Source organism: Halichoerus grypus, chromosome 8 (assembly GCF_964656455.1).
Source record: "Halichoerus grypus chromosome 8, mHalGry1.hap1.1, whole genome shotgun sequence".
In the NCBI taxonomy this organism is placed as follows: domain Eukaryota; kingdom Metazoa; phylum Chordata; class Mammalia; order Carnivora; family Phocidae; genus Halichoerus; species Halichoerus grypus.
The window spans coordinates 104173010-104198359 of record NC_135719.1 but is presented as its reverse complement, the minus strand read 5'-3'; the positions used below and the strand labels follow the sequence as shown (position 1 = coordinate 104198359).

Here is a 25350-nt window from a genome sequence, read left to right as displayed (position 1 = left end):
TCTGCAAATTGAAGTGATACATTCTTTAAATGGTAATTTGCTCTCATTGATCCCTTAGAATTTAGGAACAAATGTCTTTTACGGAGATTTTTTTTACTGCTAATGGCAATGTGTATATTTACATAGGTTTGATAAGAATTTGTCCTTCCTTTTACCAAGATATAAGTAGGCAAATTGATTGTGCAACTAAGGTCAAATCTGGGGTATCATAGTTGAGAATAAGTCTCATTTAAGTAGGATAACAAGCTCATCATTAAGGAACAAAGGTTATATTGTATATGCAGAAGCAGTGTCCACAAAGCCCTCCTGAGAAACTGGTTTTGTACCTATTCTGTGGCGTGTAGGATCCTAGCCTATTGGTAGTAAGGAAGGGTAGGTTTGAGTAACTTTAAAGAGGAATTTACCTACATTTATAGGTATACCACAGACACAATGAGTAGTGGTTTTTTTGTTTGGTCTGGTTTCATAGCTTTGAATTAGAAGCAAATACTAATTGTTAAATCTCTGGGATAACAAACTTTTGAAAATAAAATCCCAGATTTCTTATGAATTCTCCAGGCAGCAGTAATTATTATGGCTTTAGTAATTGCTTCATACCTTGTGGCTCTAGATTTGCTGACTATAAGGAGATTTGTATATGTTAATTAACATTTCTTGCTGTACTTATATAAATAAATCGGGCCAAGATGCAGTGAGAGTAGCTTATGTGTATGTATATTTGTCATCAATAATTTTAGATGTTATGATCATGAGAGGGGACTGTAAAAAAAAAAAAGGTATCCAAAATTTGAAAAGAGACAAAAAGGACACAATGTCATTTTAGTATCCTGCTGAGTGCTGTCTAGCAGGCACTCCTGGGGATTATTTTTTTCTTGAAGGATGTATATCTTTGATTTGCTATTTACTATTGATTAGGTTTTTAAAACAACTCTATAAAGATAGATTTTAACTTGTAGGAAACTGATAGAAATACAAATAATTCTTGCCTCATAGCAATGAAAATAGTTGCATCTAGTAGAGATTCAAATTATATCTGTCCAGAGAAAAGATATCCCCAAAGGTTGGTCTTATCTAACTGCCTTGAATTGGCAATCTTATACAGTCATTCTCTCAGTCACTCTAAATATTTCACTTATTTCATTTCTCTTACAACCAGTTTTACAATCTAGTTGGTTCTCTTATTAATTAAATAAACTTTTTACAGTTACCAAAATAGTATATTGTCTTGTGTCAACCATTGTTTCTAGTGAAATCAGTGTTGGCTCTTTTGAAGGTAATCTGGCCTTTTAATCTGGATGCTTTAAAATTTTTTCTCTTCGTGTTCAGTTTTCAGTTTTGCTGTGGTGTGCCTAGTTGAGTTTTTATTTGTAATTATCTTTTGGGGGTTCATAGCACTTCTAGAACTGAGTTTATGTTTTTCATCAGTTTTGGGAAACTCAGCCATATTTTCTTTTACCTGTCTTCCAGGTCACTAATTTTATTGCTATCAGACAAGAATCATTTGGAGTCATTTGGAATTGCTTTGAGCGTCTGTTTTTTTGTTTTGTTTTGTTTTGTTTTTAAGATTTTAGTTATTTGACAGAGAGAGAGACAGCAAGAGAGGGAACACAAGCAGGGGGAGTGGGAGAGGGAGAAGCAGGCTTCCTTCGGAGCAGGGAGCCTGATTCGGGGCTCAATCCCAGGACCCTGGGATCATGACCTGAGCTGAAGGCAGACGCTTAACGACTGAGCCATCCAGGCGCCCCTTGAGTGTCTGTTTTTATTGTCTGTTGTTTCTTTTGATTTTAATTACATTGTCTTGTCTCCTCACATGTCTGGTTATTGTATTGTGTGTCCGACATTGAGTAGGAAAAACAGTAGTTATATTGTGAGATCTGGAATGATGTTGTCTTCCTCTAGAGAAGATAATTGCTTTTGACAAGTGGCTAAAGGCACAGATAATCCCAGATTACCTCACAACAGTCAAGAATTGAATTGATAGAAGCTGGGCCTGGAAAAGCTGGTATATTTCCAATTCATCTCATCCCCTGAGATGCAGCCTTTATGACCCCCTATTCAGAGCTGGACCTACAGGATATCCCTCCCTCCCCAACTCATCTTTCACTTGGACTCTGAACTCTGGTTTTATTCCCCTTAGTTGTCCCGTAAGTCTATCAGAATTTATGCTCAGCTTCTCAGCCTATCATCAGCTGCTTCTTAACTGTTAGACAAATGATCCGAGGGGAAAATTAGCCCCAAGTGTGGGACCTATCTTTCTGAGTTTTCTTCTCCTAGGTTTCAGTCCTGTAAATGTTTACTATCTTGCTTGCATTTTTTATTTCTTAAAAGACAGGCTTTGTGTATTTTGTCCATATAATGTGATGTGTATATCCCCTAGAGAAGGATTTGTTACTTAGAATTTTCAACTTACTTGATCACAGAGTTCTTTTTTTATGGAGGGGGGACCATCTTAAGGAAGAGTTTGGGAAACCTTGATTTAAGGAAAAAACACTTCCAGGGAAGTAACTGCCTTACTGGAATCTGCCAGATGTTCTCGGTAATTGCACATTTTGATTCAACAAACATTTATTGAGTACCTTCTGTGTGCCAGGCTCTATGGCCAGGTGTTTTTCAAGTCACATATTCCTGAACTAGACACTATATGGACATTTTTCCAAGCTCCCAGCTTTCCTTCTCCAGTTAACTTTTATGTTAAATGCATGAATGCTTTGAAGTCAGAACTTTCAGGAGTAGGTATTACTCTTTGAACACCTAGTAACTTCTGGTTAATCAAGGTGAATGGTGGCCCCATCTACTAAAGCCACTTCCCCAACCTGAGATTGGGGCTACTCTTCCTATCTTCTCTGACCAACTTCTAAGTAGTTGCTAAGGCATTTGTGATTATCTATTTTAATTCTGTAACAACCCCTGTCTTCACTGTCTATAATAAATTTGGAAGGCTATATTCTTTAGGCAGTTTTATTTTCATTAAGTTTTTCCCCTTCTTCGCCTGAGTGGCTGAGTCAGTTAATCGCTCAACTCTTTAGTTTTGGCTCGGGTCAGGATCTCGAGGTTGTGGAATTGAGCCCCGTGTCCAGCTCTGTGCTCAGTGCAGAGTCTGCTTCAGATTCTGTCTACCTCTCTCTCTCACACTCGCGTGCAGTCTCTCCTTCAAATAAATAAATAAAGTCTTAAAAAAAAAGTTTTCCTCCTCTTTTTTATTGAAAAGATTATGTAACAATATTTTTAAGTCTTTTTAATATTTTCATTTTCCCATATATTTGCTTTCTACTTCCTAGAATACAGAATTTTTTTGTCTTGCTATTTTTTACTTAAGATTATAAACATTCTCCTACTTTTTCAAGACATAGTCTTAATAAGTTAACAGCTTTTAAATAGTTTGTTATGTTGATATATCATAATTCAGCAATTTCCCTAATTTTTACATTTAGGCTGTTGCCATTTTTTTTTTTCTATTGTAAATAAACTTCAGTGAATATCTTTAAGCATGTAGCTTTTGGTTTTATTGAGTTATTACAGTAGGATATATTACAAGTGTGGAATTACTTGGATAGAGAGTATAACTGTCCTTATTCATTTTCCACGTAACTATTGCTATCAAAAGACAAATAGCTCTTCACTTAGCTCTAAAATGTCTGTTCTGAATTGTTCTTAATAAGCCACAGTATTTGTAGACCTGCCTCATGCAAAGGCAGCAGTTAGTTCAGCTGGTGGTCATCAGCGTGTTAATTGACTACAGGTTTCCCCTGCTATCCAAAAGTAGAGCCGTTCTTATGAAACCTTTTATAAGCTGAAATGGTGTAAAGCAAAGAAGCAGTTGCCATCAATTTATATGGAAAAATTTTTGAGCACTCCCAGACGCAAAAAATAACTTCTCTTAGGCTCTTCTGATACTTTAGGTCGTATCTTACTAATAGGTGCACAAAATAAGTAGAGATAAAGCACAGATGCTCACAGTTCAAAGCTATGATGGCTTGCTGCTGAGATGCTGAGTGTAGTTCCAGGGAATCGGCAGTGCCACCTTTCACTGCTTGGGGTTTGTCCTGACTCTGTAACAGATCACTGCAAAACACACTGAGTGCTTTTTTTGCTTTTTGCCTTTTTTTCATAAAAGTGAAAATCCTTTAAAGATTTCTTTCAGTTAGTGAAAACAGGTACTAATGTAGGTCTTTTATAAGAAAGAAGTTTTGAAAACTGGGGGATAACTGTATTGTGCTTCCATTAGTGACTTCTATAGAACCATCAGACAATGAGTTTAAAGTTGCTGTACATTCCTTCATTATGTTTCAAACTTGGGGTCCTTTATTTGCTTATCTTATTTCACAGTCTGTGCTGTGCTAGTGCAAAGAGCAGTGTTTAGATGTGATTTAAATGTTTTTTGTTTGTAACTTCATTTCTGTAGCTTGATTAAGTTTTCAAGAGACTGCAATATTTTCCTCACTTTTTAAGAAGTTTCAAGAATGATTGGGAAAAGCAGTAAATTATATTTTATTCTATTACAGGGGAACATTGTTCTTACAGATTATGAGTACCTAATTTTGAATATCCTGAGATTTCGAACTGATGAGTCAGATGATGTTAAATTTGCTGTTCGTGAACGCTATCCAGTCGATCATGCTAGAGCTGCTGAGCCTTTGCTTACCTTGGAAAGGTAACATGTTTTGTTTATAAGCTCATTTCATAATGTATTAGGAGGTAAAATAGGTCAAAGGTCAGAATATGAATGAACTGTCACATAAGAAAATATTTTGTTTACTTGCATGCAATAACTAAATTTGGATTGCTTGAACTACATAAATGTGCATATAAGCAATTAAGCCTCATTTGCAACTAGCAAATATATGTCTTTTTTTTTTTAATTTTTAAACATTTTATTTATTTATTTGAGAGAGGGACAGAGAAAGTGAGAGAGAGCGCAAGTGGGGTGAGGGGCAGAGGGAGAAGCAGATTCCCCGCTGAGCAGGGAGCCCGATGCAGGGCTCGATGCGGGGCTCGATCCCAGGACTCCGGGATCATGACCCGAGCTGAAGGCAGACGCTTAACGACTAAGCCACCCAGGCGCTCCGCAAATATATATCTTTTTAATCTAAGTCTGGTGTTACTTCAGATGTTTATGATTTCTTGGTAAAGTGAGGGGACTTACTAGCTATTCTGTAAGAAGACAGATGTCTATCTTAGGCAGAGTGCAAATGGAAATGGTTTAGCCAAGAAAAGGGAGTACTGTGGGATAAGGTGCTGATTGTAATTATAAAATTATGATGATGAAATGTTTGCAAGAAAATGTAGTGCTCTTCTGGCTGAAAGGTTTTGCTGGCTAATAGCTATAGCAGAGGTTCTGAAAGTGTAACATGCATCACATTCACCTGGAGGGCTTAATAAAACATAGATTGCTGCCCTTGCTTCCAGTGTCTGATTCAGTGGATCTGGGATCGGCCCAGGAATTTACATTTCTTTTTTTTTTTTTTGTAAGATTTTATTTATTTATTGGACAGAAAGAGCCACAGTGAGAGAAGGAACACAAGCAGGGGAGTGGGAGAGGGAGAAGCAGGCTTCCCGCTGAGCAGGGAGTCCGATGTGGGGCTCGATCCCAGGACCCTGAATAGATCCCAGGACCCTGAGATCATGACCTGAGCCAAAGGCAGATGCTTAACGACTGAGCCACCCAGGCAGCCCCAGGAATTTACATTTCTAACAAGTTCTCAGGTTATGTTGATGCTGCTGATCTGGGGACCAGAGGGGCCCACAGCATCGTTAAGAGTTCTTATTAAAGCCATTCCAGGTATTAAGATATATCACCAGGTTCTACAAACATTTACCTGTTATATAAAAACATCACTTTCCTGTCATGTATGAGCACATTGACAATAAGCAATATGACTTAGTTGAGAAAGTATTGATTTTTCTTAGGAAATTTGGTTTCAGGTCCCAGTCTGCTGCTCCAAGGAACCCTTGGATAAATTACTTTTACAACCCATTTTCTTACCTACAAAGTGAACTAATTCCTCTTGTACTTTAGAGTACCATGATAATCAGGCAATTTGATGTGTATGAAAGTATTGTGAATATGAATATTGCTATAAATATAAGATAGTAAGAGGTGTGTCAATTTTGTTTTCACAGATTGACTGAAATAATAGCCAGTGCACCTAAGGGTGAACTATTGAAGAGAGTTCTTAACCCATTACTTCGTGAGTAATCCTAAATAGAGCAGTGAAATGTTTGCAAGAAAATGTAGTTTTCAGGATTCTCTTATGAATTTAGAAGGCATTAAAAAATTATCTCTGCAACTTTCCAACTGTTAGTATAGCACACATAAAACTTGTAAGTTTGGATTTTTTATAAATTTACTCTGTTAACATGGTGTATTGCATTAACTAGTTTTTGGATGTTAAAACAATCTTTCATTCCTGATTTATGTCCTTTATATGTGGCTCAATTCCATTAAATTTCTATAACTTATGCACTGACTTCTATAATTGTTTTATAGTCTCAAATATTTATAAGTCTTGAATTGTTATGTCTAATAACATTTCAAAAATAAGTAAAATAATAAAATCTTAAAAAGCAAAATAAGTAAATTGTTATTTTCACTGGCTACTGTTATTGAGTAGATATTTATATTGGGATATAAATTTTGGATTATATTTTGAATGTTAAATTTTATAGGAAAATACTAAAAATGATACCCTCTGCTTTTATAGCCTATGGACCAGCTCTCATTGAACACTGTCTTATAGAAAATGGATTATCTGGAAATGTCAAAGTGGATGAAAAATTTGAAAGCAAAGGTATGCCTGCATGCTACAAGATTGGTCATTTTCATTTATTTCCTTTTTTAAAAACTATGAAAATTAATTCTGGGAAAATAATAAAAGTGAGCAGGTAGCTGTAAACTTAAAAACATTTAACCCCTGAATGTTCTATCCATATGGTATTCCTGGCTTCCTACTCTAATGTGGCACTTTTACTTTTTTTTTTTTCTTTTTAAGATTTTATTTATTTGAGAGAGAGAGAGAGAGAGAAAGCACAAATAGGAAGAGGAGCAGAGGGAGAAGTAGGCTCCCCGCTGAGCAGGGAGCCCAATGCGGGGCTCAATCCCAGGGATCATGACCTGAGCCGGGGCAGATGCTTAACTGACTGAGCCACCCAGGCTCCCCGCTTTTCTCCTTTTTAAAGATTTTATTTATTTGGGACAGAATGAGAGAGAGAGCACAAGCTGGGGGCGGGGGGTGCAGAGGGAGAAGCAGACTCCCCGCTGAGCAGGGAGCCTGACGAGAGGCTTGATCCCAGGACCCCGGGACCATTACCTGAGCTGGAGGTGGATGCTTAAAAGACTGAGCCACCCAGGCACCCCTCTAATGTGGCACTTTATCCCTAGTAACTCACAGTTCAGTCTCTGCCTTATTACCTTTCAACTTTAGAATATTCTCTCTTCCTCTCCCTAAATATTTGAAGTGGTTACCAAACTTGATAGTCTCTGTTACAGGCTTGAAGGAGTTGAATTACTCACCTTCTGACTAGGAAGTTGGAGTGCTTTTAGAAATAGCATTATTCATGCATTTTAATTCTGTAAGAACTGTAATGTAGCTATAAGATGAATTAGGCTTTTGTAATTACTTAAAGGAACCTAACTAAATTGCCAGATTAGGATAATAAAAATTAGAGGAAATATAAGGGAAATGGAAGACTTGGTTTTTGACAAACTTATCTGCAGATTCTCATGTAAAATTTTTAAAAAGTCATTCTTCATGTTTGTATTTTGGGGTTATATATAATTTAAGCTTTAGGGATAGTAATTTTTATGCTGTAAATGTTTTTATGTTTAAAAATACAAGTTAAATGTTTTAGTGAATGATTTAGTATTTAAAATACTAATTCAGTGCAATCCTGATCAATATGCCAACAGGTGGTATTGTTTTTGCAACTTTAGTGTTTTGTTTCAAATATGATATTCTTGTGGAATAAAAGCATGTGAAAATGTTCAGGAAAACTGGAAAATAATAGTAATGATGGAGAATAGCCCTTTCATAGATTAAAATATATTAAGAACCTAACAGTAAGTTTTTGAAGAAATACAAAATAAAGAATTCAGAAACAGGCCCAAGTATATATGGAAATTTAGTATATGAACAAAATACCTTTACCATCATGAGGGGAAAAATGATTCAGTAAAAAGCTGTTCGGATCGCAAGCTGGCCAAAACATATTCTTAATTACATCTACTGATTACAAACATGAAATAACTGTATCTACTTTTCTTGAACATTTTTTACTATTGCATCAGCACTTTTCTGTTTTCTACGTGGTTGTTTAATAGTTGTTAATTGACACTTGATTTTTTCCATTTTTATTCTGTTAGATATTGAAAAAGTACTTGTTTGTCTGCAGCAAGCAGAAGACTATATGAAAACAACATCCAACTTCAGTGGAAAGGTAGCACCACATATACTTATTGTACATTGTTGTGGTTTTATTTATTTAGATTTTCAGAATTTAAAGTTCGTTAAGGATCACTACATGTAAGTTTTTTGTTGTAATTTGGAAATTCAACATCTATAATATGCTTACTCTAGGGTTTTTTGTTTTTTTAAATTGCTGTTGGGTTTATAATTTTTCTTGTTTCTTTTATAGGAAGTATTAGGTGAAGTCATTATTGTTATACCAGGAAAGTTGAGGGATTTGAAAATATATCCTCTTAGGTTGATTTTTAGATAGAGAAGCATGTTTTAATTTACCAGCACTTTTTTAAAAATTGGTGGTTTACATCACTCAATTTTTTATATTAAAAAAATTTTTTTTAATTTAAATTCAATTAACCAGCATATAGAACATCATTAGTTTCAGATGTAGAGTTCAGTAATTCGTCAGTTGCATATAACACCCAGTGCTCATCATACCACGTGCCTTTCTTAAAGCCCGTGACCCAGTTACCCCATTCCCCCACCCACCTTCCCTCCAGCAACCCTTAGTTGCTTTCCCATAGTTAAGCTTCTCTCCTAGTTTGTCTCCCTCTCTGGTTTCTACCCATTCCGTTACATCACTCTAATAGGTAAACATCCTCTGAATTACCTCATACCTTCTTTTTCCTCCCTATTGGAAGTATAACTTTATAACAGAAGTTCAGAAAAAGTTCTGAGTAATTATACCTAAATACAGTGTAAATATCCTGCCCAGTTTTTTAAATAAATTAAAATTTCCTACCAACAAAGTGAATCTAAGATTTTTTCTGCTGGAAGTAAAATGCTTTTGGTTGTTTTAAGTTGCAGAACATCTAAAAATGGAAAGAAAAAAGCATAGTGCACATGTATAATCCCACCACTTTATTAAATCACTAGTTTTCATTTTCTTCCTTATTTTTTCTTGTCCATGTGAAAAAAAAAAAGTATTATTTAATAATACTTAGCCTAGAAACATCATCTGAGAATTGATACAGTCAATAGACAAATGCAGCAGATTATTTAAAACTGGAATAATTTTTTAAGTTAAATTAATAAAATTTGTATCAGAAATGGAAAGTAAATCTTTGTTAACTATGAAGAGAAAGAGTTTTAATACTGGATTTTTGTAGGGGTACATCATTCAGAAAAGAGAAATAAAACCAAGCTTGGAAGTCGATAAACCGACTGAAGACATATTCACGTAAGCATGTAGGCATGAGTCAGTTTGCTTTGGATGTTTATTAATGTTCTCGAATGATATAATAAATATGTTTTGCAGGTATGAGGAATTTCATCCTTTCTTGTTTTCTCAACATTCACAATGTCCATATATAGAATTTGAATCATTTGACAAGGTGGGTTTTCCAATTCTGTTTTTTTGACCAGTTAGCACGATATGAGTTATTAAATTAATACCAACTTGCTTTGATTGATAAATTGAAAATATTTTTGGTTTACAATCACTGAATCTGGGCATTAAAGATCAATGCAGTCACAAATAAAAACTATTGGAAATTTTTGCTGCCATTTTATTTCAAGATGAAGGACCAAAGATTTTAACTTAATTTGATTCTGTCTGTTTAGCTATATGATACATTTACTGGGAATCTGTTCAAGTTCTTTGAGTAGTGTTATAACACAAAATGGACTCTAAAATTCTATGTATGTAAGTTGAAGTAGAGACCATGTTTTTTTTTTAACTAGTTACTATCTTTTTTTCTTTTTTTTTTACTAAGGCTGTGGATGAATTTTATTCCAAGATAGAAGGTCAGAAAATAGATTTAAAAGCTTTACAACAGGTATGGTATTGCTGAAAACATTTATATTAAACCAGCTAGCCTTAGTGTGGTTTTTGTGTGGATGATTCTTTCACAATAGGAATGGGCAGCCTTTCAGAAGTAGTATGGGAATGCCCTGATCCCTTGGTTTATTGATAAAGGTACAGGGGAGGTCTCATTGTTGAAAAGCGTTCCCTCATTTGTTCCATCAGTATGTCAGATATTCTCCAAAACGGAAAATACAGTGGGAATGTGAGGCCTGTTATTTATTCCCTAGTATAATTTGTGTTACTGCAGCAACCCAAAGCTTCCCAAACTTTGCTATGAAGGAAATACTCTTCCGAGGAGATTTTTATATAGGCCAAAAGAGAGGGAAATGTCCTTTCTTTACAAATAATCATATTTATCATTAAACTGTTTTTTTCTAAGTGGGCTTTCTAACTCCACAGGAGAGTTTAATATGCTCTGTTTCCCCAGCACATTTGACCATGTTTTTGGAGCATTGCTGCAGAACAGCTTCAGAAATCAGCCACACTCTTGATTTGAAATTGATTTGATTTTTCAAAAATATTGATAAGTAAAGTCTTGAAATATGTGTGCAAAAATTTGGAATTATGTGAATCCCTATACCCTCCCCCTGTTATAAAAAATTAACAGCACAGAGGTACCTGGGTGGCTCAGTCGTTAAGCATCTGCCTTCAGCTCAGGTCATGATCCCAGGGTCCTACGATCGAGCCCCGCATCGGGCTCCCTGCTCGGCGGGAGGCCTGCTTCTCCCTCTCCCACTCTCCCTGCTTGTGTTCCCTCTCTTGCTGTGTATCTCTCTGTCAAATAAATAAAATCTTAAAAAAAAAAAAAAAAATTAACAGCACAATTTCAAAGCATGTGGGTTGAATGAATTAAATAGTGTGACTGCCACATGGTGGCAGCACATGAACTAGTAAACATATTTCGTGGGCACATTGAATGGCATGTTTTTATGTGCATCAGAATATCCATGAATTATTTTAGTGATCACTGTGTTCTTTTAATAGTCACTGTTCTTTTTTTTTTTTTTTTAAGATTTTATTTATTTGACAGAGACACAACGAGAGAGGGAACACAAGCAGGGGCAGTGGGAGAGGGAGAAGCAGGCTTCCCGCTGAGCAGGGAGCCCGATGCGGGGCTCGATCCCAGGACCCCAGGATCATGACCTGAGCTGAAGGCAGACGCTTAACGACTGACCCACACAGGCGCCCCTGTTCTTTTTTTTTTAATTTTGTTTAAGATTTTATTTATCAGAGAGAGAGCATGAGAGCATAAGCAGGGGGAGGGGCAGAGGGAGAGGGAGAAGCAAACTCCCTGCTGAGAAGGGGCCCAATGCAGAACTCGATCCCAGGACCCTGATATCATGACCTGAGCCGAAGGCAGATACTTAACCGACTGAGCCACCCAGGCGTCCCCTTTTATTAAAAATTTTTTTCCTTAAGATTTTATTTATTTATAGCCACCATTCTTAAAATTCAAATTTTTTAAACATTACATCCAGCATTCAAACATTCATTAATTAGTGATGCTATTACTAGTGTTAGAAAATTTGCTCCAAATCAGTAACCTTGAAAGGTAAATGATATATGATAAAATGCTTTATAGAAGGTAAATTAACTACCATGAGCCTTTGTGGCATTAATTTAGGAAAAAGAGTACTCTGTAGAAATGATGATGAGAAAATTAAAAGCAGCAATAAAATAAAAAGAAGCTATTTTGGTAATTTATGTTTGTTAAGAATGCATTTCCCCAAAACATTACTTTTATGTGATAGGAAGACAGTGTCTTGAATTATGCCTTCTTGAATAATGCAAGGGCATTAGGGGCACATATTACATACAATATAACCTATAATCAAAATACCTTCCTATATAGGGAATGGGAGGTAGGTAGTTGGGAGAGGTAGTTTGAGAGCATGAAACACTTCGGGGTAGGATAGACCTGGGAGGTGGAGTATGGGAACCTTAGCTAGCAAGGTGACAACATTGAGGGGGCTGAAGTGGAGGTGGGACAGTGAGTTTCAGGACGTAAGAGAGAAAAAGTGTAAGAGGCATGAGAAATCTAAGTTTTTAAAAATCTGTTTTGTCTACAAAAGGAAAAACAAGCATTGAAGAAGTTAGATAACGTCCGAAAGGATCATGAAAACCGATTAGAAGCTCTTCAACAGGCTCAGGTATTATGTTTAGCTTTTTCAGATTTCAAAAATGGTAACTTTAAATGTAACACTGTGTGTTAACTAAGTGGAATTAAAATAAAAACTGAAAAGATGGTAACTTTAACTGGCATTATAGTAAACATTTTTGTTTATTTCTTAAGGAAATAGACAAACTTAAAGGAGAGCTCATAGAAATGAACCTACAAATAGTTGACAGAGCCATTCAGGTTGTTCGAAGTGCTTTAGCCAACCAGATAGATTGGACGGAAATCGGGTTAATTGTGAAAGAAGCCCAGGCTCAAGGAGACCCTGTTGCAAATGCAATTAAAGAATTAAAACTACAAACAAATCATGTTACAATGCTACTAAGGTAAGTTTGATTCTTAGTTAAGCAGTTCATGATTGTTTTTATTTTGCTGTTTAATTGTTCACTGTATTCATTTAAAATTTTTTCTCTTTTATTTGGAAATTTATCCTCAAAGATACAGGAAAAAACAATTTACATTAAGATAATGCAGCTATTTATTTAATTTTTTTAAAAGATTTTATTTAGAGAGCGAGAGAGTGCCAGCGTGCGCATGAGTGCCCGTTGGGTGGGGGGGAGAAGGAGAGAGACTCTGAAGCAGCCTCCACACTGAGCTTGGAGCCCATCATGGGGCTCGATCTCATGACCCTGAGATTACGACCTGAGGCAAAACCAAGAGTTAGACACTTAACCGACTGTGCCACCCAGGTGCCCCCCAAAAATGCACCTATTTAAATATTGTAAACGGTCTATAATGTCGTTGAGGAAAAAAATTGAAAAAAAAGTGATGTCATTGACATTAGTGAAATACTATTGAATATTTTTAATAGAAATCCGTACTTGTTATCAGAGGAGGAAGATGACGATGTTGATGGTGACATCAGTGTTGAAAAAAATGAAACCGAACCACCAAAAGGAAAAAAGAAAAAACAAAAGAATAAACAGCTGCAGAAGCCTCAGAAAAATAGGCCATTACTTGTTGATGTTGATCTCAGCTTGTCAGCATATGCCAATGCCAAAAAGTAAGTGTTAAATTTAAGTATGAATTGTAGGTAAAATATCTGCAATAAATCAGGATATTAAGGATAATATATGTATATGTATATATTATGTATGTATGTGCTTTTGGGTGAAAACACTTTTTTAAATCTCATTGTGTGCATTATACAACTTTGTTTTCATAGAGAACATATAAAACAAAGTTGCATAATGCACAAAACTTGTTCTGTGTGATTTGAGAATCTAAAATAAGATAAAACATAAATAGAAAGCTAAAGAATAAAGATTTGACTTAAAATTAAGAGAAATATATTTTTCTAGATACTATGATCACAAGAGGTATGCTGCTAAGAAAACACAAAAGACCGTTGAAGCTGCTGAAAAGGTACTTAATATCTCTTAGAGTGAACATGAATTGTTTTTCTCTGCTTTAACTTAATGGCCTTAATTATTTCTTCTGTTTAAATGAGGTTTTCTAATTCACAGATACCTTTCAGGTTTGATTTTGCTTTAAATATGTGTATTTTTGGTATTTATTTTCTTCCCTGAACTTCCTTCCCAGTCTTCCCTGTCTTGGTAAATAGTGCCTTCTTTTTTCCCTTTAGTTAGGTTAAAAATGCTGGACTCATCCTAGACCCTTTGCTCATAAACCGTATCCATTTCCTCATCAGCATATCCTTGTAGCTTTTCCTATAGGGTGTAACCAGAATCTGACCACTACTCATTAGTCCAGGCCCTCATCATCTCTGTTCACATGGATTGTAACAGTAGCCTCTTCCTGGGTCTCTCTTCTTCTACCCTTTTCCCCCTGCAGTCTGTTCTTCATTCAGCAGCCATAGTGATCTTTTAAAACAAAAGATGAAGTTATTTCTCTCTGTTCAAAATCCAGTTGCTTCCCATCTTAAGACAGTTTAGGGGCGCCTGGGTGGTGCAGTCCATTAAGCATTGGACTCTTGTTTTTGGTTCAGGTCATGCTCTCAGGGTTGTGAAATTGAACCCTGTGTTGGGCTCCATGCTCAGCCTGGAGTCTGCTTGGGTTTCTTTCTCCCTCTCCTTCTGCTCCCCACCCCATCTCCCCCTGCCCCTTGCCCGCTCTTTCTCTCTCAAATAAATTAAAACAAAACCAAGGGGCGCCTGGATGGCTCAGTCGTTAAGCATGTGCCTTCGGCTCAGGTCATGATCCCAGGGTCCTGGGATTGAGCCCCGTATCGGGCTCCCTGCTTGGTGGGAGGCCTGCTTCTCCCTCTTCCACCCCCTCTGCTTGTGTTCCCTCTCTTGCTGTGTCTCTCTCTGTCAAATAAATAAAATCTTTAAAAACAAAAAAAACAAAACAAAACCAAGACAGTTCAAAGCCCTTCTCTTGCCCTATAAGGCCCTACATGATCTGCTCCCCTCCCATCTAATCACCTGCACTCCTCTTGTTAACATTCTTTCTAGCTACACTGGGATCTTAGCTGTTCCTGCAACAGTGACTGATGCTGCCTTCTCAGGGCATTTGTGCTTGCTGCTCTTTCTGTTGAGAATGTTCTTCCCTCAAAATTTCCATGGTTTGATCCCTCCGTTCATTGGCATGTCTACTAAAATGAGGCTTTATCAGAGAGTCCTTTCTTGACCACTCTTACTAAAAATAGTACTACCCTCAATCACTCCCTCTTTGCTTTATTTTTTCCTTAAAAAACACCCTTCCCAATTAAAAAAAAAACACCCTTCCCAACATATGTTTATCTGTCTTCCCTCTAGAAAGTAGATTGTATGAAAGTAGGATCTTTGTTCATTACTTTGTCCCAGTCCCTAGAATATTGCCTAGAACATAGTAACATTAATATCTGTTAAATGAGTGGCCTTCATGACTTGGCCCTCTATCTGCCTCTTCAACCTCATTTCTTGACATTTTATCTTGTGATCACTACTTTGTGGTCAAGCTGGCCTTTTCTTTTTGCTTACAGTGATCTTCTTCGTATTTTAGCCATGATAATTCTGTTAACCCTTCAGGCTTCAGCCCAAATGCCATTTCCTCAGAAATACCTTCTTTGACCATAAGCAGTTATAAATTAGGTTCCCTTGTTATACTCTCATAGCATCCCTAGAAGCACTTAACATATGTTTATTTGAATAATTATGTGTTTTATATTCGTATCTTCTCCTAGACCCCCTGGTGGGGTTGGGGTGAGAACTTTGTCTTGTTCACTTGTGTGTCTCAGCATCTAGTCCAGAACCTATTATATGGTATGTACTCAGTATCTGGTAAACAAATTGATACTTTTTGTTATTTGTGGGTCTTGAGCAAATATTTGTATGCGGCAAATCCTTGACTTAAATTATTTTAATATTTAAGGCAAAAATCTTTTCTTCATTTCTTTCATGTGGGTATGGGGTGTGTGTGTAAATGGTGCCATTTTGTGACATTTAAAAATAATTTCTTGCCCTATCATTTACTTGGTGTTACTTTATTTATATTTTTTTATTATTATTATTATTTTTTTTTTTTTTTGAGAGAAATAAAGAATGCATATGCTCCTGTGCATGTGGGGGGTGGGAGGAAGAGGAGCAGAGAGAGAGGGAGAGAGAATCAAGCAGGCTCCACGCTCAGCGCCGAGCCCAATGCGGGACTTGATCTCATGACCTTGAGATCATGACCTGAGCTGAAATCAAGAGTCGGATGCTTAACCAGCTGACCCACCCAGGCACCCCTTACTTGGTGTTACTAAAATGTGTTCTTAATAAATTATTTAAAAAGTCTCTTCTTATAAATAGGCATTTAAATCAGCAGAAAAGAAAACAAAGCAAACCTTAAAAGAAGTCCAAACAGTTACCTCTATTCAGAAAGCAAGAAAAGTATATTGGTAAGTGTTCTACCTTTTAAAAATAGTTTTTTGTTTTTATTAAAATTATACATGCACATTGTTTAGCAAATGAAGCAGTTCTACAAAGCTTGTTGCAAAAACTAGTACCCCTGCAATATTTTATCCCTACTCCTGTTACGTCCTCTCCATAGAAACTATTTTTAGCTCTTTTAGCTGATTACTTTTGGTATATACCCCCTTTTCTCTTAGTAATATCCTTATATTGCTGCTGCTTAATTTTTCTGTTTTATACTCTATTAATGACTTCCCACTGTCTAAGATGAAGATTTTATTCTTTCCTCCTGTGCTCCATTACACACATATACACTCAGCCTCCCAGTAAAGGTATAGCATAATTTGCCACGGTTGATATTCAGCATTAATATTATATTAATATTTTAATTGTAGTCACAGCTGAGTCATATAACATTACGTTTCTTTTTCTTCCCTGCTCAGCTTTTTGTCTTCCCTGAAGGTAATAATTGTCGTTTCATTTACCTTCCTCTTCCACGTGTGTTCAGACACATTGGAATTCTATCAGTATCATCTTGCAGAAGTCTCTCCTGAGCTTTTTGATTTGACCTACTTTGTTCTAGATCAGTTACTCTTAACATCTTAAGATCTTCTTTTATTCTTATCCTGAAAATTCTCTTTTCCCCTCTCTGTTGGATTCTCTGTCCTGGATTTCATACTTCCTTTTTCTTGGTTGATGGAATATATGCCCTAGAGGCTGCAGGAGAAGGGGTGTATAAGATGTAAAGTTTTTGAGGTCTTCAATATGTTAAAAAATTATTTTTACCCTTATACCTAATTATGTGACTGGCTATAGATTCTAGTTTGAAAATGTTTTCTTCAGACTTATAAAGTCATTGTTCATTGTGTTAACTTTCAGATTTGATCTTCAAAAGTCTGATGTCATTTTGATAGTTATATTTTATTGAAAATTTGTTTTTGCCTTTCTGTAAACTTGTAGATCTTTTTTCTCTCAGTTTTCCAAAATTTCACAATGATGTAGGTTGGTGAAGATGTTTTAATCTATTATGCTGGATACTCTGTGAGTCTTTTTAATTTAGAAACTTTCAGTTCTGAGAAATTTTCTTGAAATATTTCTTAGCACTCTGTGGATTGCGTTTTTCTTTTTGGTTTGTTTTCTTTCTTTTTTTTCTTTTCTTCTGGAAGTCTTATTTATTAAATATGGGACTCCTTGGATGGTCCTCCAATTTTCTTGCATTTTCTGTTTTTCAACTCTTTTTGTTCTATATTCTGAGAGATTTCTTTATCTTTCAATTCCCCCTGAATTTTTAAACGTTTTATTCCTTCCTACCATGTTTTTATTTTAATCTATTTTTGTTTTTTGTTACTTTTTAAAAACTTCCTGCTTCACTTTCTTTATACTGAGAATAATTTTGATGTATTAATTTTATTTAAAAGTACTCTTTTCTTGCAGGTCTTCTCTAAGATTTTTGGTTTGGGTTTGGGTTTTTTTTTTTTTTTTAATTTGCTGGGTTTGTCTTCAGCTTTTGTTAAAGACTTTTGTTAATGTCTGGTAATCCTGAATTGTCTGTTCACGTTATTGTCTGTTCACATTTTATAGTAGAGTATTAAAATGCTGACTGGAAGTTTTCTCTGGGTGTTTGGGCTTATGAGATGATGTATGTGGGCCATGTTGTGTGGAACTCTAAATGTCTTCAGCTTTTTGACTCTTAAGCTGGTCTCATTTCTCAGGAAAGATTTTTTTCCCCTGCTTGGAAAGTGAAAACCTGGCTGTCATAATTTTGGTAGTCCAGTAGGAATAGATTGGGGAGGCTTAGTATCCAGTAATCCATACATTTACTTAATTGCTCTATTTTACATATGTTACCTCTACTTAGAACTGTGCCACTTTTCCCCTAATTCAGAGATACTCTTTGTACACTTCCTAGAGAATTAACTTCTGGCCTTCTGTTAGGATGTGGAAGGGGCAGCTTACTACCATGTTCAGAGCTGGAAAGAAGATCTAGGGAAGTAACTCTTCTTGAGCAGATTTTTGGCCAGTTCTCCCATTTTTAACCCCATCTTAAACCCTATTTCTAGCAGTACTTTGTACTGCTATTTTAAGCTTTTTATGGGTTACACAGTGTATATTGATTTGTTTCTTGGCTTTTTCCATTGTCAGCCTTGATTTCAGCTTTTTTTTTTTTTATTGTTAGTCACCATACATTACATCATTAGTTTTTGATGTAGTGTTCCATGATTCATTGTTTGCGTATAACACCCAGTGCTCCATGTAATAGGTGCCCTCCTTAATACCCATCACCAGGCTAACCCATCCCCCCACTCTCCTCCCCTCTAAAACCCTCAGTTTGTTTCTCGGAGTCCATAGTCTCTCATGGTTCGTCTCCCCCTCCGATTTCCCCCCCTTCGTTTTTCCCTTCCTTCTCTTAATGTCCTCCATGCTATTCCTTATGTTTCACAAATAAGTGAAACCATATGATAATTGACTTTCTCTGCTTGACTAATCTCGCTTATCGTAATCTCCTCCAGTCCCATCCATGTTGATGCAAATGTTGGGTATTCATCCTTTCTGATGGCTGAGTAATATTCCATTGTATATATGGACCACATCTTCTTTATCCACTCATCTGTTTAAGGGCATCTTGGCTCTTTCCACAGTTTGGCTATTGTGGACATTGCTGCTATGAACATTGGGGTGCATAAGGCCCTTCTTTTCACTACATCTGTGTCTTTGGGGTAAATACCCAATAGTGCAATTGCTGGGTCATAGGGTAGCTCTATTTTTAATTTTTTGAGGAACCGCCACACTGTTAGATCTTGTTAGATCTTCTTGTTGGATAGACCCTTTAAGAATGATACAGTGTCCTTCTGTGTCTCTAACTACAGTCTTTAGCTTAAAATCTAATTTGTCTGATATGAGACCTGCTACCCCAGCTTTCTTTTGAGGTCTGTTGACATGAATGATGGTTCTCCATCCCTTCGCTTTCAGTCTGGATGTATCTTTAGGTTCAAAATGAGTCTCTTGTAGACAGCAAATGGATGGGTCCTGTCTTTTTATCCATCTGCAACCCTGTTCCATTTTATGGGAGCATTTAGGCCATTCACATTGAGAGTGATTATTGAAAGATATGATTTTATTGTCATGTTGCCTGTGAAGTCCTTGTTTCTATAGATTGTCTCTGTAAATTTCAGTACAGCAAGTGGCTGTACCAACTTGCCTTTCCACCAACAGTGCAAGAGGGTTCCCCTTTCTCCACATCCTCGCCAACACTTGTTTCCTGTCTTGTTAATTTTTGCCATTCTAACTGGTGTAAGGTGGTATCTCAGTGTGGTTTTGATTTGAATTTCCCTGATGGCTAATGATGATGAACATTTTTTCAAGTGTCTGTTATCCATTTGTATGTCTTTTTAGAAGTGTCTGTGCCCATTTTTTGACTTGATTATGGTGTTGAGTTTGAGAAATTCTTTATAGATCTTGGATATCAGCCCTTTGTCTGTAGTGTCATTTGCAGATATCTTCTCCCATTCCGTGGGTTGCCTCTTTGTTTTGTTGACTCTTTCCTTTCCTGTGCAGAAGCTTTTTATCTTGATGAAGTCCCAAAAGTTCATTTTCAATTTTGTTTCCCTTGCCTTCGGAGATGTGTCTTAAAAGAAGTTGTTCTGGCTGATGTCGAAGAGGTTACTGCCTCTGTTCTCCTCTAGGATTTTAATGGATTCCTGTCTCACATTGAGGTCTTTCATCCATTTAGAGTTTATCTTTGTGTATGGTGTAAGAGAATGGTCGAGTTTCATTCTTCTATATATAGCTGTCCAATTTTCCCAGCACCATTTATTGAAGAGACTGTCTTTTTTCCATTGCATAGTTTTTCCTGCTTTGTTGAAGATTATTTGACCATAGAGTTGAGGGTCCATATATGGGCTCTCTATTCTGTTCCATTGGTCTATATGTCTGTTTTTGTGCCAGTACCATGCTGTCTTGGTGATCACAACTTTGTAATATAGCTTGAAATTGGGCAACATGATGCCCCCAGCTTTTTCTTTTTCAACATTTTCTTGGTGATTCAGGGTCTTTTCTGACTCCATACAAATTTTAGGATTGTTTGTTCCAGCACTTTGAAAAATGCTATTGGTATTTTGATCAGGATGGGGATTGAAAGTATAGATTGCTCTGGGCAGCATAGACAGTTTAACAATGTTTATTCTTTGGATCCGTGAGCATGGAATGTTTTTCCATCTTTTTGTGTCTTCTTCAATTTCTTTCATGAGTGTTCTGTAATACGTAGAGTATAGATCCTTTACCTCTTTGGTTAGGTTTATTCCAAGTTATCTTATGGTTTTTGGTGCTATTGTAAATGGAATCAATTCTCTAATTTCTCTTTCTGTAGTTACATTGTTAGAGTATAAGAAAGCAGCTGATTTCTGTGCATTGATTTTGTATCCTGCCACATTGCTGAATTGCTGTATGAGTTCTAGTGATTTGGGGGTGGAGTCTTTTGGGTTTTCCACATAAAGTATCATGTCATCTGTGAAGAGAGAGAGTTTGACTTCTTCTTTGCCAATTTGAATACCTTTTATTTCTTTTTGTTGTCTGATTGCTGTTGCTAGGACTTGTAGTAATATTTTGAACAATAGTGGCGAGAGTGGGCATCATTGTCACGTTCCTGATCTTAAGGGAAAGGCTCTCAGCTTTTCCCCATTGAGAATGATAGTTCGCTGTGGGTTTTTCATAGATGGATTTTATGAACTTGAGGAATGTTCCCTCTATCCCTATACTCTGAAGAGTTTTAATCAGGAAAGGATGCTGTATTTTGTCAGATGCTTTTTCGGCATCAATTGAGAGGACCATATGGTTCTTCTCTCTCCTCTTATTAATGTGTTCTATCACATTGATTTGTGAATGTTGAACCACCCTTGCATCCCAGGGATAAATCCCACTTGGTCATGGTGGATGATCCTTTTAATGTACTGTTGGATCCTATTAGCTAGGATCTTGTTGAGAATTTTGGCATCCATATTCATCAGGGATATCAGTCTGAAATTCTTTTTGATGGGGTCTTTGCCTGGTTTGAGGATCAAGGTAATGCTGGCCTAATAGAATGAGTCTGGAAGCTTTCCTTCTGTTTCTGTTTTTCGAAACATCTTCAGGAGAATAGGTATTATTAATTCTTTGAATGTTTGGTAGAATTCCCCAGGGAATCCATCAGGCCCTGGACTCTTGTTTTTTGGGAGGTTTTTGATCACTGCTTCAATCTTGTTACTAGTTATTGGTCTGTTCAGGTTGTCAATTTCTTCCTGTTTCAGTTTTGATAGTTTATAGGATTCCAGGAAGGCATCCATTTCTTCCAGGTTGCTCAGTTTATTGGCATATAGTTGTTGATAATAATTTCTAATAATTGTTTCTATTTCCTTGGTGTTAGTTGTTTTCATTCATAATTTTATTAATTTGGGTCCTTTCTCTTTTCTTTTGGATAAGTCTGGCCAGTGGTTTATCGATCTTATTAATTCTTTCAAAGAACCATTTTCAAGTTTCATTGATCTGCCCTACTGTATTTCTGGTTTCTAATTCATTGATCTCTGCGCTAATCTTAATTATTTCTCTTCTAATGCATGGCTTAGGCATCATTTGTTTTTTCTCCAGTTCTTTAAGGTGTACAGTTAGTTGGTGAGTTCAGGATTTTTCAGTTTTTTTGAGTGAGGCTTGGATGGCTATGTATTTGTCCCTTAGGACTGCCTTTGCAGTATCCCGTAGGTTTTGGACTGATGTGTTTTCATTCTCATTGGTTTCCAGGAATTGTTTAAGTTCTTCTTTGATTTCCTGGTTGAACCAAACATTCTTAAGCAGAGTGGTCTTTAGCTTCCAAGTGTTTGAATTTCTGCCAAATTTTTTCTTGTGATTGAGTTCCAGTTTTAAAGCATTATGGTCTAAGAATATGCAGGGAATAATCTCAATCTTTTGATATTGGTTGAGACCTGATTTGTGACCCAGTATGTGGTCTATTCTGGAGAAAGTTCCATGTACATTCGAGAAGAATGAGTGTTCTCTTGTTTTAGGATGGAATGTTCTGTGTATCTCTGTGAGGTCCATCTGGTCCAATGTATCATTCAAAGCTCTTGTTTCCTTGTTGATTTTCTGCTTAGATGATCTGTCTATTGCTGAGAGTGGAGTGTTGAGGTCTCCTACAATTAACGTATTATGTCTCTTTATTTTGGTTAACAGTTGGCTTATGTAGTTGACTGCTCCCATGTTGGGGTCATAGATATTACAATTGTTAGATCTTCTTGTCGGATAGACCCTTTAAGAATGATATAGTGTCCTTCTGTGTCTCTAACTACAGTCTTTAGCTTAAAATCTACTTTGTCTGATATGAGACCTGCTACCCCAGCTTTCTTTTGAGGTCTGTTGACATGAATGATGGTTCTCCATCCCTTCGCTTTCAGTCTGGATGTATCTTTAGGTTCAAAATGGGTCTCTTGTAGACAGCAAATGGATGGGTCCTGTCTTTTTATCCATCTGCAACCCTGTTCCATTTTATGGGAGCATTTAGGCCATTCACATTGAGAGTGATTATTGAAAGATATGATTTTATTGTCATGTTGCCTGTGAAGTCCTTGTTTCTATAGATTGTCTCTGTAAATTTCTGTTCTATATCACTCTTGGGGTCTTTCTCCTTTTATAGAACCCCCCTCCCTTAATATTTTCTTGCAGGGCCGGCTTAGTGGTCACATATTCTTTCAGTTTCTGCCAGTCCTGGAAGCTCTGTTAGATTTCAGTTTCTTGAGTCCAGTCACTTGATTGATTTTTCCATTTCTCAAAATGCTGTTGCATTTTTCTTCTCTCTTTCTCCTTTCTTTTCCTCACATCTCTGTTGATGAATAGGATAGACCTGTAATTTTCATTTCTTCATAATGTTCTTCTTAGGATTGGTCTTAAGGTAATATTACCTCATACCTGTAATTTTCATTTCTTCATAATGTTCTTCTTAGGATTGGTCTCAAGGTAACATTATCTCATAAAATACAGATTGGGAAGTATTCCTTTATTATTTTTTTAAAAGATTGTATTTATTTATTTATTTGAGAGAAGAGGGAGAGTACAAACGGGGGAGTGGCAGAGAGAGAGGGAAAGAGAAGCAGATTTCCTGCTGAGCAGAGAGCCCGATGTGGGGCTCCATCCCAGGATCTGGAGATCATGACCTGAGCCGAAGGCAGACGCTTAACTAACTGAGCCACCCAGGCGCCCCTGGGAAGCGTTCCTTTATCAGTTGTCCTTGGATGTTTGACAAAATTCCACCTTTGAAGCTGAGTAGTCTTGAAGTTTTCTTTATGGGAAACTTTTTCACTATAGATTCAGATTCTTTAGTACTACTCAGATTGTCTAATTCTGGTTAGTAGTATCTTCCTAAGACTTTGTCTATTTCTAAAGTTTGGAATGTACTGCCATAAAATTATAATAGTCCACTTAACTTTTTAACATCCTTATGTTCTTTAATAGCCTTCCCTTTTTATTTATGATAGATGTTATTGTGCCTTCTCTTTTTCTTGATTAGTCTGACCAGAGGATTTTCAGTTGTATTAATCTTCCAGGAACCAGTTTTGACTGTTGATCTCCTCTATTATATATGTGGTGTCTATTTTATTATTTTCCTCTTTCTACTTTTCTTGAAGATTCATTTGCATTTCCCTTTCTGATTTCTTGAGATGGAAACTTAGTTCATTGATTTTTTTTTTTTTTCTCCCAGCCTCTTTTCTTTTCTAATATGTATTTCAGGCAGTAAATTTCCTTCTAAGCCTGGCTTTAACTTTATCTAAAAAGTTTTGTTATATTGTATTTTCATTATATTTCATGTGAAAATATGTTCTTGTGATTTCTTCACCCATGCGTTATTTAGAATTATGTTATTAATTGCCAAGCCTATGGAGCTTTTTTTTTTTAAATTATGTTACGTTAGTCACCATACATTACATCATTAGTTTTTGATGTAGTGTTCCATGATTCATTGTTTTCGTATAGCACCCAGTGCTCCATGCAATACGTGCCTTCCTTAATGCCCATCACCGGGCTAACCTATCCCCCTACCCCCCTCCCCTCTAAAACCCTCAGTTTGTTTCTCAGAGTCCATAGTCTCTCATGGTTTGTCTCCCCCTCCGATTTCCCTCCCTTCATTTTTCCCTTCCTACTATCTTTTTTTTGTTTTTTTAAACATATAATGTATTATTTGTTTCAGAAGTACAGGTCTTTGATTGATCAGTCTTACACAGTTCACAGCCTATGGAGCTTTTTTAGTTCTCTTTTTGCCATTAATTTCTAACTTAATTTGCATAATGTTCAGAGATGGTATTCTGAATTATCTCAACCTTTTGACATTTGTTACTGAAACTTGCTTTATGGTACAGCATATTTGTGGTCCACTTTATTTACAGATGTTTCATATGTAGTTGAAATGAGCGTTTTATAGTTGAGTGCATTTCTCTAAATATCAGTTAGGTCGCATCCATTAATTATGTTCAGATTGTTGGCATCTTTACTAATTCTTTTTTTAATGATTGTTTTCTCAGTCACTGAGAGTTGTGTTAAGAATCACATAATTGTGCATTTGTTTGTTTCTCCTTTTACTTCTGCTAGTTTTTGCTTTATATATATGAGGTGATAAAAATATAGAGCTGTTATCTTTCCAATGAATTGAGCCTTTTATTAACTGTAATCAAATGTTCTTTTAACTTGTAACTTCTTTTTCCCTTCTGTGTGAGATATTAAAACTAAATCAACTTTATTTTGGTTAGTGTTTGCATGATATATCTTGTTCAATCATTATATTTCAAACATTTTATATTCTTATATTTTAAAGGAATATACATATTATTTTCCAGTCTGACAGTGCATTTTATGTGGAGAATTGACTACATTTACATTTAATGCAATTTCTGATACATAATGGGTTTAAATCTTACCATTTTACTGTTTGCTTTCTATTTGTCCCATTTGTTCTTTACTCTTGTCTTTCTGCCTCCTTTTAATTTTTTTTCCTTTTAGTTATATGCTCCTTTACTAAGATGATTACAGAATACATCCATGTTTCTCATTTTCTGTCTT

General features: G+C 36.2%; 1 protein-coding gene across 4 annotated transcripts in view; it reads left to right on the top strand.

The window, feature by feature from the left end:
- NEMF (nuclear export mediator factor) overlaps nucleotides 1-25350 on the top strand; it is a 58939-nt gene that overhangs the window by 5427 nt on the left and 28162 nt on the right. For all 4 annotated transcript variants that reach the window (XM_078053646.1, XM_078053645.1, XM_078053647.1 and 1 more), the window contains exons 5-16: nucleotides 4503-4651; nucleotides 6121-6188; nucleotides 6702-6788; nucleotides 8360-8433; nucleotides 9569-9639; nucleotides 9718-9793; nucleotides 10175-10237; nucleotides 12339-12416; nucleotides 12560-12768; nucleotides 13254-13445; nucleotides 13744-13807; nucleotides 16177-16265. In XM_078053646.1, the coding sequence (XP_077909772.1) occupies nucleotides 4503-4651; nucleotides 6121-6188; nucleotides 6702-6788; nucleotides 8360-8433; nucleotides 9569-9639; nucleotides 9718-9793; nucleotides 10175-10237; nucleotides 12339-12416; nucleotides 12560-12768; nucleotides 13254-13445; nucleotides 13744-13807; nucleotides 16177-16265 (1220 nt within the window). The remainder of the gene's footprint in view (nucleotides 1-4502; nucleotides 4652-6120; nucleotides 6189-6701; nucleotides 6789-8359; nucleotides 8434-9568; nucleotides 9640-9717; nucleotides 9794-10174; nucleotides 10238-12338; nucleotides 12417-12559; nucleotides 12769-13253; nucleotides 13446-13743; nucleotides 13808-16176; nucleotides 16266-25350) is intronic.